This window comes from Sebastes fasciatus, chromosome 11, assembly GCF_043250625.1.
Source record: "Sebastes fasciatus isolate fSebFas1 chromosome 11, fSebFas1.pri, whole genome shotgun sequence".
Classification (NCBI taxonomy): Eukaryota; Metazoa; Chordata; class Actinopteri; order Perciformes; family Sebastidae; genus Sebastes; species Sebastes fasciatus.
Window position 1 is genome coordinate 12,043,598 of NC_133805.1, and position 17,500 is coordinate 12,061,097.

A 17,500-nucleotide genomic window follows, 5' to 3' on the forward strand; every position below is an offset into this window, starting at 1 on the left:
TTTTAGAGAAATATAGAGCTGACACCATCACCAGCCACCGAACCAAATTTGCACACACAGACACACACATGCGCACAACATCCATTCGCTGCCTCAACTGCCGTTGTTTATAGATGCAGCAAAAACAGGTAAATCAGCATTGTATTGGAATGCTCTAAACTGAGATCTTGTGTGTAGTGTTATTTCGATTTGAAGACTCAATACCTGTTTTACTTCTGCTAGCTCCATTCACCCAATTTAAGGTGATTTCCACTGAACAGAAAGCAGCAAAATATAGTTATGATCCCTGTGTTTCACTTATGTTTTTTGAGTGTTGTTGTTGCCAGAGGCTGCTTTTGTTTCCATGGAAGCAAAGATAACCAGGGCTTTGTTTGAGACTGTGTTGGTAGATGTTGGAGATGGCCTTTGGTGTTGACACTTAATCAGTCTATTTTATTATGCCTCCGCACCGGCAACAGCCCATTCTCATGAACGTGATATCTCAGGAACGCCGGGAGGGAATTTTCTTCAGATTTGGCGCAAACGTCCACTTGGACTGAGCTGATTAGATTTCGGTGGTCAAAGGTCACCGTGACCTCACAAAACACATTTTTTGGCCATAACTCACAAATTCCTATGCTAATTCTGACAATTTCACACAATGTCTAATAGGATGAAATGATGAAGTGATGACATTTTGGACAGACATGGATGCAAACGGCAACTTGACTGGTTGGCGGAAGAATACACGATTGTATGTCAGGTTTATTTTGCATCACGTCCAAGGCAACCAGATAAAGTCATAGAAGAGGTTGTGAAAGCGAAAAAGTGCTAAAATATACTTGACATTTTGGCAAAAGAAGACACTGACCTTAAATGTCCCTTTTACCGTAATGTGGTTCCTGTTTGCAAATTATGTTCTTGATGACACCCCCTCTATTAGAGTCTGACCACATGGTCAGCTGCATAACAGCAACTCTCCTGCAATGTAGAGAGAATGACATACAAACACACATTTATACTCCTGTTTATTTATAGAGGAATACTTCTGTCTCATCTATACTATGAATTGAAAAGCCTCGCCAACTGCGTAGTAGAAATATGCAAGAGGCATTGCAGAAGACTGTCAAAATAAAAGTCCCTCATATGGACATCCTCGTGGGGCACTTGGCACTTGGCACTTGGCACTTGGCACATGTTCCTGGCAGAGGACCTTTCTTTTTTTGTCTCCTTTTTCTTTTCATTTCCTCTTCATCAATCTTGGAAAATTGCGCAGCACGTAAAACTTTTGAATTGCCCAATCAAAAACAATTTAGAACTTTGAGCAAAATGTACATATTCAGTTTGTGCTGATATTTAGGGGTCCAAGCGCTGAACTTTAGTGATCCCTTAGCATGTTAGCATGCTAAACTAAGATGGTAAACATTATACCTGGCTGCTAAACATCACTGTGTTGGCATTGTCATTTTGAGCATGTTAGCATGCCGATGTTAGCCTAGCATGGCTGTAGACTCTTTTCCATACTAACATGCTATTTAGTACACTAAAACAGTACGTCCAATTTTTTTAGTATGTCCGAATCCTTAGTATGAAACCAATAGTGCATACTATTTCCGGTGAAATATTACAGTATGCAAACGCTGGACACTACAGCGACATAAATATCCCACAATGCAATGTGGTAGTGACGACAACGGTCATAACAGACGTTGACGGATAGCTCTGTGGTGACATCATTAACACTCCAACTTCAGTTCGGTCACATGAGGTTGGCACGAGTTACCATGGTTACGCGTCTCCAACCGGCAAGGAGGCTGTGACGACGTAAATTACTGCTCAGTGCGTCCGAAAAGATACATACTACTGTTTATTCACACAAAAGTATGTTGAACGATAGTACACGTTATGAGTATGTAGTGCATAGTATGCGATTTCGGATGCAGCCTTTCATTGAGAAAAAAAAACAAGAGAAACTCCATTCAACTTTTTGTGTACTTATTTTTAGTTTGCTTAGTATCTTTTCCATCATACTTGGTTCTGACCACAATCAAACCAAATCTCATTATTTGCATCATTATAGAGTTGCGTTTGTCTCCATAGCCCGAGGGCAAGAATGTAAACTCCAAAAATAAAGCCTCCATAAGACGGTCTGCTCGATCTATTGCTCACTCTGTAATTAGACCCGAGTAATGCCATTCTTGAATAGTTTTGATGCTCGCTTGGCTGCCGCTTTCGCACTTCCTCATTTATTCTCTGCTGGCGGCCTGCCGATGCCCTGCTACATGCACGGCTGTGTAAAATAATGCGTCATAAATGGTGGAAGTTGACAGGGATAAAATGAAAGTAAACATATGCACATCTGATATGAGTGTCAGAAAGACATGCTCTATAGTCTGTATACATCTGCATTACAAACCCACACCTCAGATAGAAAACTAAGGTTTAAAGACCATCATTTAAGAGGTATATATATATATATGCATAACAAGTGTTTAGGTGAGACTGACTTGTGCACCTGTTGTCCTTGGGCATATGATCAGGCCTCGCCTCTTAAACTCTGAACTTGTCTTGTCATGTCTCAAACCAAGTAAAATAGGCTCAGCTTTGTTTTCAGTGCGTTGCTGAAGGAAACCTACTTGCTCTTGAATATGCCAACAGTTCTGCCCAGAGGCGAGGAAAGACAACTGCTCAATGTTCAGATGAGTTATTCGCCCTCGCTGCTCCACTTGCCCACGCTCCGTGTGCGTGTAAACTTTTCTCCCCACTAATGGACTTTTTATTGACATCCCTATTTTACAGCTAACATTGTACGGGGAACACCAAACTCTAGCCGGAGCTCATAAACGTCATTCCTGTTAATGCAGAATGTGAAGTTTACAGAGGCGTCGGTTGCATAATCAGTGGCAGTGTGAGTTCAAACCCTCATTAGCATTCTGTTTCATCTCAGCCCAGCCCTTAGCCTCCGGGGCTTGACCTTACTTACATTCAGTAGTTATATACTGTTTGCTTTGTAACGCTGGGAAAACAGAGGAGGAGGCTTTACTGTTCATTCAACAGGTTTTGTTTTTAAGTAGGGCGCTCAAACAAGTTCTGAGATCTAGGGGCTTAAGCGAGATCATGTGTGTCAGGAGCGCTGGTTTAACCGGGCACACTCGCTTCATGTTGAGGTTTTCCAAAATCTCCCCTCGGTGCCAGTTGTTCTTGGAGAACCAGATGGTGTCCTAATATGGTTTTGACTTGATTGTTATTCCCGCTTGCTTCAATGTAACTAGTGAAGAAAAGAGAGTAGCCGCCCAAAAAACTTAACAAACTCGTCTTTACCCACTTTGACGCCAGGAAGCAGAACTACTTCACTGCAGGGCGCTGTGAAAATCCATCTCACGCATTGAAAAGTATTATTTGCATTGTTGATGTTTTCCTGTCGCCATAGCTACAAACCCATCACATGTCCCTCTGACCATACACATGGGTGTTTTGAGTTTTCCTCTTTTTATTCCCCGGTTTGATCTCAGTGGTGTCAGTCCATATTATTATTGCCTCCACTGAAGCCAGCTGGAGAAGTTCTTCTTAGCCCCCCACCCGCTACCCAGATGTAATTATTTCCACAAAATCGCAACTTTGGGTCTGTTTCTCCTATAATCCAGGGAGCGTCTGCCCTTTGTTGTCAACATCCAGAAACACTCTTGTGTGGCGAATCCTCCTTAGAATTTGTCTCCAGAGCACAGCTGCATTTACAACGTCTTAACAACTGCACTCATTCTTAATTTTTCCCATCTGTCTCATCTCTGTTCCGGTTTACTTTTGTTTGTCTTTCCAGCTGTCATTAGTCAAATCATGTAAACCAGACGGTCATTGCCGAATACCCGCAACATCTGAATGTGGATCATTCTTGATGTAATGCCAAATATTCAGTTTACACACAAACTGTTGTAATTCTTGGTATGCTGACTTCATTCACTCACAGTGTGCACTCTTGCACACAACAGACAATGACAACTAGGGCTGGACAATTAATCGACACTTTATCGAAATCGTAATATGGCCTACTACAATTTTCAAATCGCAGGATGAGGAGGAAAGCGCAATATTTGCTTAAGTCAAAATGTGTGTAAAAATACCATTTAAAATTACATTTTTGGTGCTGCAGAGATGTCATGGTCTACACATCATATTCTACAGACTTAAGAAATCATCTTAAAATCTTAAAAATATCATCAAATTACTGCATAATAACTAATAATTATTGTGCATTTTCTTGATAGTTCTTTGCACAAGTAAGTAAACATTTACGGAGGTGCATTTAAATTATGTTGCAATCATCATTAAGACGTCGTCTTCAGTTTCCTTTTATTTGTTGTGGACTTGCAGCAGCTTACAAACCCATCTCTTATTTCTTGTGCTTGGTTGGATGTCAAAAAAGGACTTGATGTCATTTTGAAAGAAAAAAAAAGAGGTTAGACGTTTGAATTGACCTTAAGGCTAATTAATATTGGGCCATAACTGATGGGGGCGGGAATCACCAGAGGCCCGATGATACGATTTTGCAATATACTGAGTATTGCCATAAGATATATTGCAATTTATTACTTTTTTCCAACTGCAAATTAGCAGTTTGTCAACATCTGTTTTATCTGATAAGATACAGTTTTCACTCTGTTCCTCTCAGAGTTTTCATTCACAAATCTTGAGGTCAGAGGTCAAGGGACAAGGGACCCAAGGTCAGTTTTTCCCTCACTAAAAATTTAGCAAAACTTTGGAGCTTTATTTAGCGTTCCTCCCGACAAGCGAACATGACATTGGTACCAATGGATTCTTTAGGTTTTCTAATTTCATAGGATACCAGCATCTTCACTCTAGCTTTAAGACTGAGAGCTACAACCTCTGAAAGACAGAAGAGAGAAGAGAATAGTGGCTGGGCGTCAGATTGTTAAGAGGTCAATAGTTTATATAATAAAAGATCAATACTTGACATCCGTGTATCGATACAATATTTCCAAACAAAATATCATGATACTATGTTGTATTGATTTTTCCCCCCACACCTAATAACAGAATACTAACTGTATTGAATATATGCTGCATACAAGATGTCGTACTGCTACAGAGTGTGATTCTGTTAATGGTAAAGCATGTTTTTGTTTTTGTCTGATGCCGCTGGTGAAGCAACTAGGGTGTAGCCCAGAGACTCCATTCAGGGTCTGTACTCTACAGACGGAGCGATTCCTCTGGGCACAGGCCTATTGAAAACGCCTGTTGGGGAGGAAAACTATAGGAGGGCCTCATCTAAATTAAACACACATTTCTTTTTTTTTTTGGTTATGCAACCACTCGTGGGGGGGTCACATAATGTGGTCTGTGAGGGAGAGAAAGAGATACTAATGAGTGAGTACTGACTGCTAGAATGTGCCTTTCTTATTTGTTATTTTCTCGACGTGATGGGCGTGTGTCTCGGCTGATTGACACTATGTGTATCTTATTCAACCCGTCTGCTTTGTTCATTGTGTATTTGCATGTAGCTCATGTTAGACATCGTCATCTCTGACAGGGATCACAGGCGGCGGTGTAGGACATGGGGATGTGAGTGACGGTGTTTCATAGCAGCAGAGGTATGGGGAACATTCCTAACCCGGTACAGCCCCACTGATAGCAATCTACTGAGTGCTTCCTCCGGCATCACACACATACATTGGATGGTGTGTAGGAGCGGAACAATGTGTCCTCAGGGCGAGTCTGTAGTCAATCTGGTGTCTAATGCAGGCATCTTCCTGACACACGGTGTTTACTATCACCCTTTGTTGCAGACGTAAATGTACGTATTTAGGATTCTTATTAGAGCCCGACCACTACTTGATTCTTTGGGGTCAATAAATCAATATTCAAGTTAGAAATATACTGTAATGGTATTATTTTTTTTAATCAAACTAAGCTTGTCGGTGCCCTCTGTTGGAGATATTATTTAATGGTGACACTGTTTCTAAATTATCCAAAACATACTGTATTTTGACATTCCTGCACTGCAATTCCTTTGTTACTTATATGGATATAAGCTGTTATGAATTAATATTGGCTGATCATTTTTAGCCATGCCACATTTGAGGCTAGAAATAGGCATTACAGTAACAGATTCATATTTGATCAGCGCTGCCTAGTTTGACCGTTTGATCGGAGTTCCATGACCAGAGCACAGCCAATAGGAACGCTCTCTCAATAAAATGACCTGTGATTGGTCAAAATCGAATCATCCTCATGGCTCTGTTTCAGGCTTCAAAAAAATCTATCCCGTGACGGGAGACTTTGACCAATCACAGGTCATTTCATTGAGAGAGCGTTCCTATTGGCTGTGCTCCGGTTATGTGAACAGAACTTGGCGTTCCTTCAACAGATTTTACAATGGCGGCCACATCAAAAACTCATTTTACAGCTAAACAGTACACTACAAGATGATTCTGAAAACATTTGAGGTGAGAAATAGGCATTAACGTAACATAATATTGATTCATATTTGATCAGCGCTGCCTAGTTTGACCGTTTGGTCAGAGTACGCGAGTGATTGACAGTCGGCTCTCATAGACAGCAGATGGACAACAGACCTCAGATCAGCTCTTACTGCTTGTTTTCCTCCGGTCTGTGAAATCTTGCAGAAGGCCTTAGGAGCACCGGAGGACACAGAGGCACATGCTGTTTTTTCAGGTTACCTTTTTCATGTACTACTGTCACGATATAGGGACCGTTTTATAAAAATACCTTTTTTTTTAATCATATTTGCTCCAATCTTGCCTACTTTAGCTTTAAGATAGATTAATAATTGATTTATCTGTGTTACTACCTGTGTATCTGCCCATTTCTGAATGGATTCATTAACCCAGTATTATGAGTGGCACCACTAGGCCTCCATACATACCCCCTGAGGTTGCATAGTTACAGTTACTACTATTACAGTCATGAAGCAGGCGGGGCAGAGATGTCTGACATGTCTGACATGTCTCCCCCGCCTCCACGTCGGCCCCTCTGACTTCTCCACCCCGTCGGTTCATGTTTCATGATTCTAAATGTGGTCTCAGTTGTCCCACTAAAACACCTCCGGTCCGCGCCGGTGGCCTCTTTTTACCCCCACTACCGATGTGACTCCAGCAGCAGCAGCCAGCACCATGCCGTGCACGTTTTCTTACAAACCACCGTGCTGCCCTGTTGACCCGACCCGGCAAGCCACCTGCGGGCCGCTGCTGTCCTACCGGAGCCGCTACAGGTAACACCGGGAGGCACCGGCAACTAAATTGCGATCGATTTAAATAAGTCTTCCCTAAAGAAATGGGGTCATCATCATAGCTCTGACGTTACATCCATAGATGGAGGGAGAATGTGGGCGTTCAAACCAATATTGTATGTGTTGCTGCTGGCAGTCATTGGGAGATATTACCACACCTACTCTGAATTTGGCAGTGCTACAAAATGATGCATTATTTGCTCCAAGTTGGACCTGTTGTGTTGCCTGCAGCCAAGCTTCTCTTCATTTCTCCTGTAAACTCTGTGGCCTGACCTAGATATGTGTTCTAATGTACATCCAGATCATTTTATATAACCTGTCCTAGATTCATGTGGTGATCTTATAGCGGGGTGGCTGAATTAATTGAGCAACCGATGTCTTTATTTTTCATTCATTGTTGTGTTTTCTGCTTTTGCCATCTGTTGGGGGAGAAGAAAAGAAAGCAGAAAGAAAAATGTGCTGAGAGATGAAAAATGACTCTCTCTCTCTCTCCCCCCTGGAGGGTTTGAATGCTGAAATGAGATTAATTCTAACATGACCCTATCTGTCTTCTCTTTTTCACAGAGCCTCGGGAACCAATGTCGCTGCCATTGATAATAAAATTGAACAGGCAATGGTGAGTAATCCATTTACTGTGGATCATACACTAATCTGAGTAAAATGTTGTCTCACTTTTTAATTCAAAATATATGAAGTAGGTGTTTAGTTACATGGAAAGACAGCGGCATCATGGACCAGAATCTATACATAGGGTGTGAAAGTTTTTTTTTCTTTGTCTGCCACTCAGAAATTTTATCCACCACTTTTGTCATCATTTTATTTTATTTTTATACTTTATTTTTTCCCTTTTTTTCGAGGTTGTTTTCATATATGCAATTTACAGTTCGTAATTACAATAGTTTATAAGCCAATTTTTTAAGTAGTTGAGCTTATAAACGAACTCAATAAGTACACTAGAGAAAACAACTTCAACATTCAAAATTTAAATAAAATTAAGAAAAGTAATAATAATAATAATAATAATAAAAAGAAAGAATAAAATAAAAAATAATAATACAAAAATAAGAGAGTAATAATAATAATAAATTAAATAAACAAATAAGTTAATAGAAAATAAAGGTCATCATCATTTTAGATTTAAATGTTTGCTATTTAAATATATATCTTGGCATTAGTAGTTCTAATTATTACAAGCTGCTTAGAGATAGTGTTAGGAAGTTAAACAGGTCATAATTCCCTCTCTTATTATCTATTTTATATTGCTATGAAAATATCTCCGTCAAACAACTGGATTTATTCAAGTTCAAATAACATAGCAATTTACCTTTGCCCAATATCCGTTATTTAACCAAGGAGAAGGACTGTGCTGTCCACCGGCTGCTGACAAGTAACGTTACTTAACACTTCTCCTGACGATTACAACACAGATCTGTGTCCATGTTTTCCCTGTCCGCCAAAGTGGCGGACGGCCTTACGATTTTATCAACAATTCACCTGCATTTGGCGGGTGCTAATTTCAGACCCTGTCTATACACATAATCTTTATGATTTATGATTTATGATGGTGCTGAATTCAAGTCATTTGGATTGGCCTTTGTATTCTTGGTAGTTCCTACATCCAACTCTCATGCCCGTCTTGACTCGTTTTCATGTTTTTAAGAACCATAGGGTCTTTACATCCGTTTGTCTTTTAAGCATAAACGCATACTAGAGTCTAGAATGATCAAATGCAGCCTTGAGCTTCACCTTGACGACCTTGCGTGTTAGAACATGATAAATCAGCCTCCTCCGGTCAGGTCCTTGATGTTTTTGACCCAGTGGCACATTTCATGTCTCCCGCAGGACCTGGTGAAAAGCCATCTGATGTACGCGGTGCGCGAAGAGGTGGAGGTCTTAAAGGAGCAGATCAAGGAGCTGTTTGAGAGGAACTCTGTGCTGGAGAGGGAGAACGCCGTGTTGAAATCTCTGGCCAACAGCGAGCAGCTGTCTCAGCTGCCCGCCCAGTCGGCCGCCGGCTCCGGTACCACGCCCCCGCAGCAAGGACTCAGCCAGCCCCAGCAGCCGGCCCAGCCTCCGCCTCAAGCTCAGCCTCCGCCTCAGCCTCAGCCGCAGTCCCACCCCCAGCTCCAGCACCAACCCAAACCCCAGCAGCTCCAGACTCAGCCTCAGCTCGATCCCAGCCAACAACAAATGCAACCCAACGTCACCTCCGCTTGAAGTGCATCTGCCCTGCTCCGCATAGGGCGGGGGCGGAAAAAAAGAAGAGCATCTTCTCTACAACTTATTACAATTAGTGTATGTGAAACTAAAAAGAAGAAAAAAAAAAACTGTCTTCTTAGCCACCAGCTTGACCACAAAGTACAGTGCTTGTGTGTGTGTGTCTGGGTGCGTTAGCAAGCAAGTGCGACTGTGAATCGGTGTTGGAATGTAAGTGTGTATGCATCTGTACTGTGGGCCTTTTCCAGTGTTAATGCAATCATCGCGAGAGAGACGGAGAAAGTGTGTATAGAGACGAGAGGATCAAGGGGAGGTCGGGGTGTTTGTTTTCATCTTGGCTGTGTTCCCGGAGTGGTCGACTGCTGGGTCCGAGCTCGCGGACAGGATGTCTTTTCTTGGACCGCGACCTGACCTGAAACCTGCTCAAACCTGTGGGCGTTGGAAAGGGAGGGCTTCACCTCACATAAGGGACAAACGGGAGTGATTGTCAAAAGAGAGCGATTATTTTTTTAAATGAGATAACTGAGTGGGTAAAGGGGGTATTTTTAGCCTTGCTGTTTCATGTTGTAAAGTAAGAAACGGGAGGGAAAGAGAGAGAGAGAGAGAAAGAGAGTCTGTTTTTCGGAGCGCCACACTGCTGCCGTTACTTTTTACATCAAGTCCAACTCTTGCATCAGTCTTTTTGAGTTCTACTGTTAAGTGTTTTATTTATTACAGGGCTGCTATTCTCACAAATGAACAATTTCACACAACCTGTCAAACAATAGCCCAGTGACTTGTTTCCTCTGTTCTTCTACTAATCATAGACTGAATATATAGACGGACGAAGCGTGTCCACTTCCTCCCACTGTACAAAAGTGAAGCCAAAATATCCCGGATACGGGAGCTGCCATCTTCAGATTTTGACGTCATTTGGAGCCAGAGTCTGCGCAGTAGTGATCGGGGTCACCCGCCCGAGCCGATTGCGAGGCGAGCACGGCAGCAGCTTGTCACCAAGAGAGACTCACAGCTGTCAATCATGACGTCTCACCCCCTTTTTATAGCATCAAAAAACTGATTAAAACCAAACTTGTAAGAAATATTAACACTTGAATGTACATCAGTGTGATAAGAACTACCTAAGATGAAAGAAAACATCTTTGGGAAAAATGTATTTGATGTATACTTTTGACTTTTTAGTTTGACCCATCCACTAACACGGAGGGGGCGGGCTTTATGACCTATACTGCAGCCAGCCACCAGGGGGTGATAGAGATGTTTTGGCTTCACTTTTGGGGAGCTGTCATGTCGTCCATCTTTATATACGGTCTATGGTTTCAACAGATTATTCATTCTTCTCAATGGGGCAATGCTTTATCTTGTTAAAAATGTAGGCAAAACAAGAAAATCTGACAAATGTTTAACACTAACTCAAATTCTTACGCTGCAATTGCCAATTCATTGCTCAAGTCAGGATCCAGTATGAATGTACGTTTTTGTATAGTATTAAGAGCCTTGATGGGTGACTCTCCACCCGTTGACATCAAATCTTTAACGTGAGCCAGCAGAAGGTATTTGATGAAGATTCAACTCTGTTGGTCGTTTTATCTAAAAGTGAATTAGTATTGCCATCACCCCCCTCCTTCATGTTTTTGTTTTTTTCTCCCAATGTTTTTTCCTGAGGGTGCCTGGGGGGGGAAAGCTGTGAAATCATTCAACCTACTTTGTAACCAAAGATGCAAAGCTGTGTAAATTGATTATTTTTTAAATGCACACATGTATTTTTTCTTTTTGTTACTTCCTCCTTCACAAAATATTTTGTTGCTGTTCAGCATGTTCTGCATGATCTGTAATCTTCAAACCACTTTCTTACCTCATTTTTATTCAGCACTCTTATTGTAAGATAGTCTGTGAACAGTGTAAATGGTGGGAGGGGAGGGGGGGCGGGGGGAGGATGATGCGGAGCAGAGAGAAAAATAACCTAGTGTTACTGACACTAGTCACAGAAAAAATGAAGTGAGCCATGTTTTGTTCATTTAAATGGTGTTTGAATTTCATATGCCAATAGTTTTGTTACATTGCAAATTTTAATGTATTTAAATAAAAGCAATATTCAGATTCCAAAATGTGTCAGCCTCTTCTTACAAAACTTCCAGAAACCAGTTTGTTACAATTAACAATAAACAATTATCAATCACTTAAAATATTTAATCGCGATTAATCGCACATTTTTTATCTGATCAAAATGTACCTTAAAGGCCGGGTTGACGATGTTCTCCACTATACACTATTTGTTGTATTAGTTGAAATGGTCTTTACACCCCGACAGCGATCCATTACTTATGAGCTCTGAAAAAGAGCCGTCATCTGTAGCTGCTGTAATCCTGTAAAAACGTCCATCAATCACTGCCTCACAGTCCGTTTGGAAAGAACCAATTAGATGCCTCCCTGCTCGTAATCTACCCTTGGCGTGCACCAGCATGTGCCAACTCCTCGAAGCTCAAATTGCTTGCAATAAAGCATTGGATCCTTTTTCTACCATTCATTAACCCAACATCAGGATGCACTTTACAGATGCAAAGAATGGATACTTAAAGTCCTTCTCATAGAAGGTGGTTGGTTTATGTTTGGCAGCCAGGTGGCACTGTTCGATTAGAAGAGAAGATGAGCTTTTCCAGTGTCAGGGTGCTACGAACTGATTCGAAGCTGTACATGTATATCAAATCTGGAAAGAGAAACTCATTTATTTGAACAAACATTACAAAACAATTCTAAAAAAAAACTTTCGTGCCACTCTAACAAATACATAGCGGTCCTCTCCGAAAAGAAATACTTCTATGATGGTGTCAACAGTTTATGTCCAAAGAGGAGACAAAGAGCTCCTTCCTTCCCAGTACAGTATAGGACATCCACAATACAAACAGCGGAGTACAATGACTTGGACAATGAATAGGAACTTATTTTAAACAAACTCTTCCATTGACACGTCTCACAGTTGTGCGTGTTGTCCTCCCGTCCCGCTGTTATCCTCCCTCCCATTAGTAAAGTCAGTCAGTGGGTCAGCGCGTCCCCATCGTCAGAAAGGTGGGGTTCACCGTGTGGGTCTGAGCGGGACCAAAAGGGGCTTCTGAGTGTTACTCGTCACGGTCTTGTTGCCAACTAACCCACGGTAACAAACCGGCTGCCTTTGCTGCTTTGTGCTGTGGTGGTGCGCTGATCTTTCAGGATACGGAATCGCTCGTTCAGGGTGATCGCCGTTTGCTGTAGAAAGAAAAACACACTTTATTGAGCAATATTTTTTAGACAAATGTGGGAATACAAAGACAGGGAATTAAAATGGTGTGTTTAAAGCCCCCCTCCAGCTTGTTTTACTTCCTGTTTTTTGGTTAACGTCCTTTCTCAAACATAGAATGGGGGTGTAGTTAATAGTCAGATGTAATTCACTACCATGGCAACAAGATAGCATCGTTTTTCAACCCAGTTTAGATGAAACCAGCTTAGATGAATTTCCCGTTTATCTGACCACAAATGTGACAAGAATTAGACCGACTCTCTCACTCTCTCTCTTCTTCACCGTCTCCTCATGGCGAGGAGGTGTCTGGCTGCTGCTGGGCTGAACCAAGAAGTCACACCTCTGCACGCCAGTCACAGCGCACCGGAGGAGGGATAGACACGTTTCTGAGGTCGCGTGCTTGAAATGCAGTTTTGGGGACGTTTTGGAGGTGCACCATCCACCAGCACCAGCCGCTCTCGCCTCAGCTCCAGCACCGACACGGCACCGGGCTGCACAGAGATTCGTTTATTTCTCTAACGGGACTTTTCTCTTTGTTTTCTCTTGGACTGAAAGTTGTGCGCTCCCCGTCGTTCGGACCAGTTAGAGGCCTGCAAACCTCCGGTATTGGCTGCTTTCCGTTAATTTATCTCCAATAGGAGGAGACGGCAAAGAAGAGAGCGAGTGAGACACAGTCAGTGTGTTGTGTTAATTCTGCCGGTGGGATTTTGTGTAATCCACTGCGTTGATTGAACCGTTCACCGCGCACACAAATGGTGAAAATAAACACACAAAACTAAGGTGGAGGAAACTAAAAAATAAAATGAAACCCCTCAGTTAGCTAATACAACAAGTTGGGCTAGCTAACTACACCTAACTAGCGAACTAACTAGAAAGACAAACGGACAGATAAACAGATTTACTAGTTTGCTGCTGCTCAAATGCAAAAGAGCATGAGAGCACCTGCACAAGCTTGGAGGATGACGTATGACTTGCAGCTTCTACTATAGTCATACGTCATATTCCCATTTTACCAACAACCTTTTTTTTCCAACTTTGAGCACAAAATTAAGGTATTTGGCAAAAAAAATTTGGCAAACAGAGTTTCTAATTAACTTAGTCAGGAAATTACTCAAATAAATATGGAATATCATAGAAATGCCAAAATACACTGGAGGGGGGGCTTTAAGCATACAGAAATATGTGCTCTCACCGGTTTCCCAACACTGTTGATGTCAAATTGCAGAGGCACTCCCTTTGGTATTTTCTTCTCCGCCGTTTCCACCTTCACAGGAAGAGCGACGGCAGGTGGAGGATGCAGGGTCCAAGCAGAGGGAGGCCTACGAAGAAGAAGAAGAAGTCACACGGTCACTCACTTTTATCTGGAGGTGTCCTTTGTGTGATGTTTGGTATGGAGGTGTGTGTGATATAATACCAGTTACTATGAATAAATAATAAACGTGCTTATGGAAATGATTTTCTGAAACAAGTGTGCAGAGATTCTGCAGGGTTTGTGATATTTACTCGGGCTGAGTCCTGGCTGTGGGGTTGTCAATTGAAACAGTCAAGATTCCATTGCTGCTTGTCGACGTGCGCCACCTGGTGGAGAAAAAGAAGAAGCTGTTTTGTATCACACAAACACAGCAGATAATTGGGCCTCATGCAAGAACCAAGAGTACAAACAGATTCGTTCTTAAGTGGTTTTTACAAGGGATTTAGGAGAGCTTGTCGCATTCACTAAAGTTAAGATAAGAATACAAAAAGGTTCTTGAATGAGGCCCATTGACTCTAAAATGGCAAACAATGGTCTTTCCCCTCCAAATGATTCATATCCTGCAATCTCCCTCTTCTTCACACATGCGACTGAGATATACAGGCAATCAGGCTTTTTAACAACTAGAGCCAAAATAAACTAAGAATACTCACTGCCGAGTTCTGACTGGAGGACTGTGAGGACTGTGAGGACTGTGAGGATTTGACTTTTGTACCTGGGCCTGTACCTGTAATATGGAACAAATGGCCATGAAGAATAAACACAGTGGTGTATTGACATTTGGATTTAGTCTGTAGAGAGATTTAAAGTGCCCAGATAAACAGGTTATACTACACATGTGACCAGAAAATCCAAGACATATTCAGGTTCATCTACAAATACAGTACATTTAACAACTCTCAATGCCACACATCATGTACCTCGATTCCTCTGTGAAAAAGAAATGTGGCCTGGCGTGCTTCTCTCTGAGTCTGCTGGACAGGCGGCAGTGGTCTGCATGAGTGCAACACAAAAACAGTATTAAAAATACAGCTGTGTATTCAGTGCAGTATTGTTTGTGATGACATAGCTAAGAGTCTTAGACCAATCCCACAATTCTCATGTTCAGAGATGACTACACATTAGGGCTGCACGATGATGGCCAAAATTATAATCACGATAATTGTAATCAATATTGAGATCGCGATTATTTATCACGATTATTCATTGATTTTAGGGACAAAATATTTTTTATTGCAATTTCACTTCCATGTTGTGCTTCATTCCAACTGTCAAAAATTCTAAATGTTATCCTTTTACTTTGTTATTGTCATCTATAGTAGGTATTTGCTTAACAAAAACACAATTCAAATGATTAGGAAAGAAAATTATTTTATTTTTATTTTTTTGTATTTTATTAGTTCTAATTATATATTAGCTGTTTAGAGTTAGTGTTAGGGGAAGTTAAACAGGTCATATTTCCTTCTCTATTATCTATTTTATATTGCTGTGAAAACATCTCCTTCAAACAACTGGATTTATTCAAGTTTCTCACCAAAAACTACATTTTACAAGATTACATTTGAACATATCATGATAGCATTATAATTAACCATCACACATGTGTGTTGACCGGCAAAAAAAAGTATATATGAGACGGCTGAAAACCGGCCGGCTTCGATCGGCAGCTGACCGACGGTGCGTCTTTAGCTGTTAGTTTAGGAAGCGCCTGATTTATGCAGCAGTGTTTTCTATGAGCGGAGCATTTTAAAACGTTAATATCGCAGTCGATCATGTTCATTTAATTGTTGGAAGCCCAAATCGTGAGTGATTAATATTCGACTAATCGTGCAGCCCTACTACACATTAGTGCACCGTAGGACTGTACACAAGCTGTTACAAAAGGTGTTCTCACCGTCGTCGCAGCTGAAACGGTCTCCTGAACGCTGCTGCGTTCTGAACTCTCTGTGGGTCAGGCTGCCTGTACGGCCGCCTCTGCGCCTCCGGCTTCCTGTACGGGGCCTCAGTGCGTTGAATGAAGGGCTTTGTTTTCGGTCTTGTTTTCTGAAAAAGGGAGGTGCCGTGAAGGAGAGATACAGTATAACCAAAAGGCAAACAAATTTAAACGCTGCACTGCCTCTAAAAAACAGACAACAAGAGATGACATTCATGGTACTGTGTAACAAAAGCAATAGAAGCCAATCAGATAGAGGATTAGTTAAATAAGCAATCTCCTTTTGTGGTAACTTCAGTTCTTTTACCATGTTTAATAGCAATAAAAATGGATTTAATAAATAAATGCACTACGCTGAATCTATGAATTACTTTGATATGAATGAGAAAAAGTAATGAATCCCTAAGTGGGATGACATAACTGAATATTAAGTTGGTAAAACACATTTTAACAATGAAGTTTAATAGAAAAAACAATTAAGTTCAAAGTTCAAATCACATCTGATGAGAGTCTTATGAAGCCCTACTTGCCTTGAACAGATAAAATTCTGGGATGATTGTCAAACAAAATGGAGAAGTTCCTAATGTTTGTCTGGAGCAGACAACAAGAGGGTCAGTGAGTTTGCTGTTCATGGATACCAGACGACGATGTCTGTTGCCAGGCGATAAGATGTGGAGAAAACTCTCTGGGCGTGATGAAGGTCAGGTAGATCCAGGTCATTAAAGCAGGAGGAGTACAGTCTGTAGGTGTGCTTGCCTTGTATACTAAACGCAGCAAGCGAGACTGGCTTTGGTTACCAAGGTGACAGATAATAATGCAGAAGTTTTTGAAAAGTATTTGATGCGTCTTTTTTGAGTCGCTCTTTGTCGGCTAGTGCAGGCACAAGGTTTCATTGTACTCTCAATCAATATTCATTAATTTCCTCTTCTTTCTTTTCTGTGCTGCCTTCAGTATGTTTATATATTCATAACGAGGTGATGTGTTTTATACCTTTCATTTCAGCAGGAGAAACATCTGTCTGTCAACCTTACCAGGGCTATACATTGACACAACTACTTTAAAAATTATTTTCCCATTATACTTTGTATTCAGGACACAGTGTCTCAGTCAGTAGCTGAATATGCATACTGAAAGACAGATTTGTTGATGTGGTACTCCAACATTGCTCCAACATCCTAATACAGACACCTTACATCCAGGGTCTGAAATTATAAACAATTGTAAACACTGAGTTGGTGGAACCAGACCGAAGAGTTATGGAATTTGTCATGTAACATTAATCCATGACTACATTTAATTTAGGAATTGATTTTTCAAAAATAATATTTCTTAATATAAGGAAAACTTATCTGCCATGGTGGCAGGTGACCTGAAATGTTTACCTGCCACAGTCAACATTTGCCCTGTTATTTGGCAGGTAGCAGGTGCTAATTTCATTCTCTGCTTACATCATTACAGAGACACAGTCTAAAAGGAAGGATTTATAGCAATGATTCCTAGTCAGTCTGAGCAAATATTCTCTTGTTTGTGGTAGTTTCCATCATATTCCACCTAAATCTGCATAGCTTGTCACTTTGCGGTGAC

General features: G+C 41.2%; 2 protein-coding genes across 3 annotated transcripts in view; one reads left to right on the forward strand and one right to left on the reverse strand.

Annotated features, from left to right (window-relative positions):
- LOC141776836 (TSC22 domain family protein 2-like) overlaps positions 1 to 11,534 on the forward strand; it is a 25,335-nt gene extending 13,801 nt beyond the window's left edge. For both annotated transcript variants that reach the window (XM_074650654.1, XM_074650655.1), the window contains 2 exons: positions 7,808 to 7,859; positions 9,086 to 11,534. In XM_074650654.1, the coding sequence (XP_074506755.1) occupies positions 7,808 to 7,859; positions 9,086 to 9,460 (427 nt within the window). In that variant the 3' untranslated portion in view covers positions 9,461 to 11,534. The remainder of the gene's footprint in view (positions 1 to 7,807; positions 7,860 to 9,085) is intronic.
- Positions 11,535 to 12,167: 633 nt separating this feature from the next.
- Positions 12,168 to 17,500, reverse strand: part of LOC141776843 (UAP56-interacting factor-like) — an 8,047-nt gene continuing 2,714 nt past the window's right edge. The window contains exons 4-9 of the mRNA XM_074650666.1: positions 15,878 to 16,026; positions 14,904 to 14,976; positions 14,637 to 14,710; positions 14,235 to 14,309; positions 13,924 to 14,050; positions 12,168 to 12,700 (exon numbers count right to left, since the gene is read on the reverse strand). Coding sequence (XP_074506767.1) covers positions 12,599 to 12,700; positions 13,924 to 14,050; positions 14,235 to 14,309; positions 14,637 to 14,710; positions 14,904 to 14,976; positions 15,878 to 16,026 — 600 coding nt within the window. The 3' untranslated portion in view covers positions 12,168 to 12,598. The remainder of the gene's footprint in view (positions 12,701 to 13,923; positions 14,051 to 14,234; positions 14,310 to 14,636; positions 14,711 to 14,903; positions 14,977 to 15,877; positions 16,027 to 17,500) is intronic.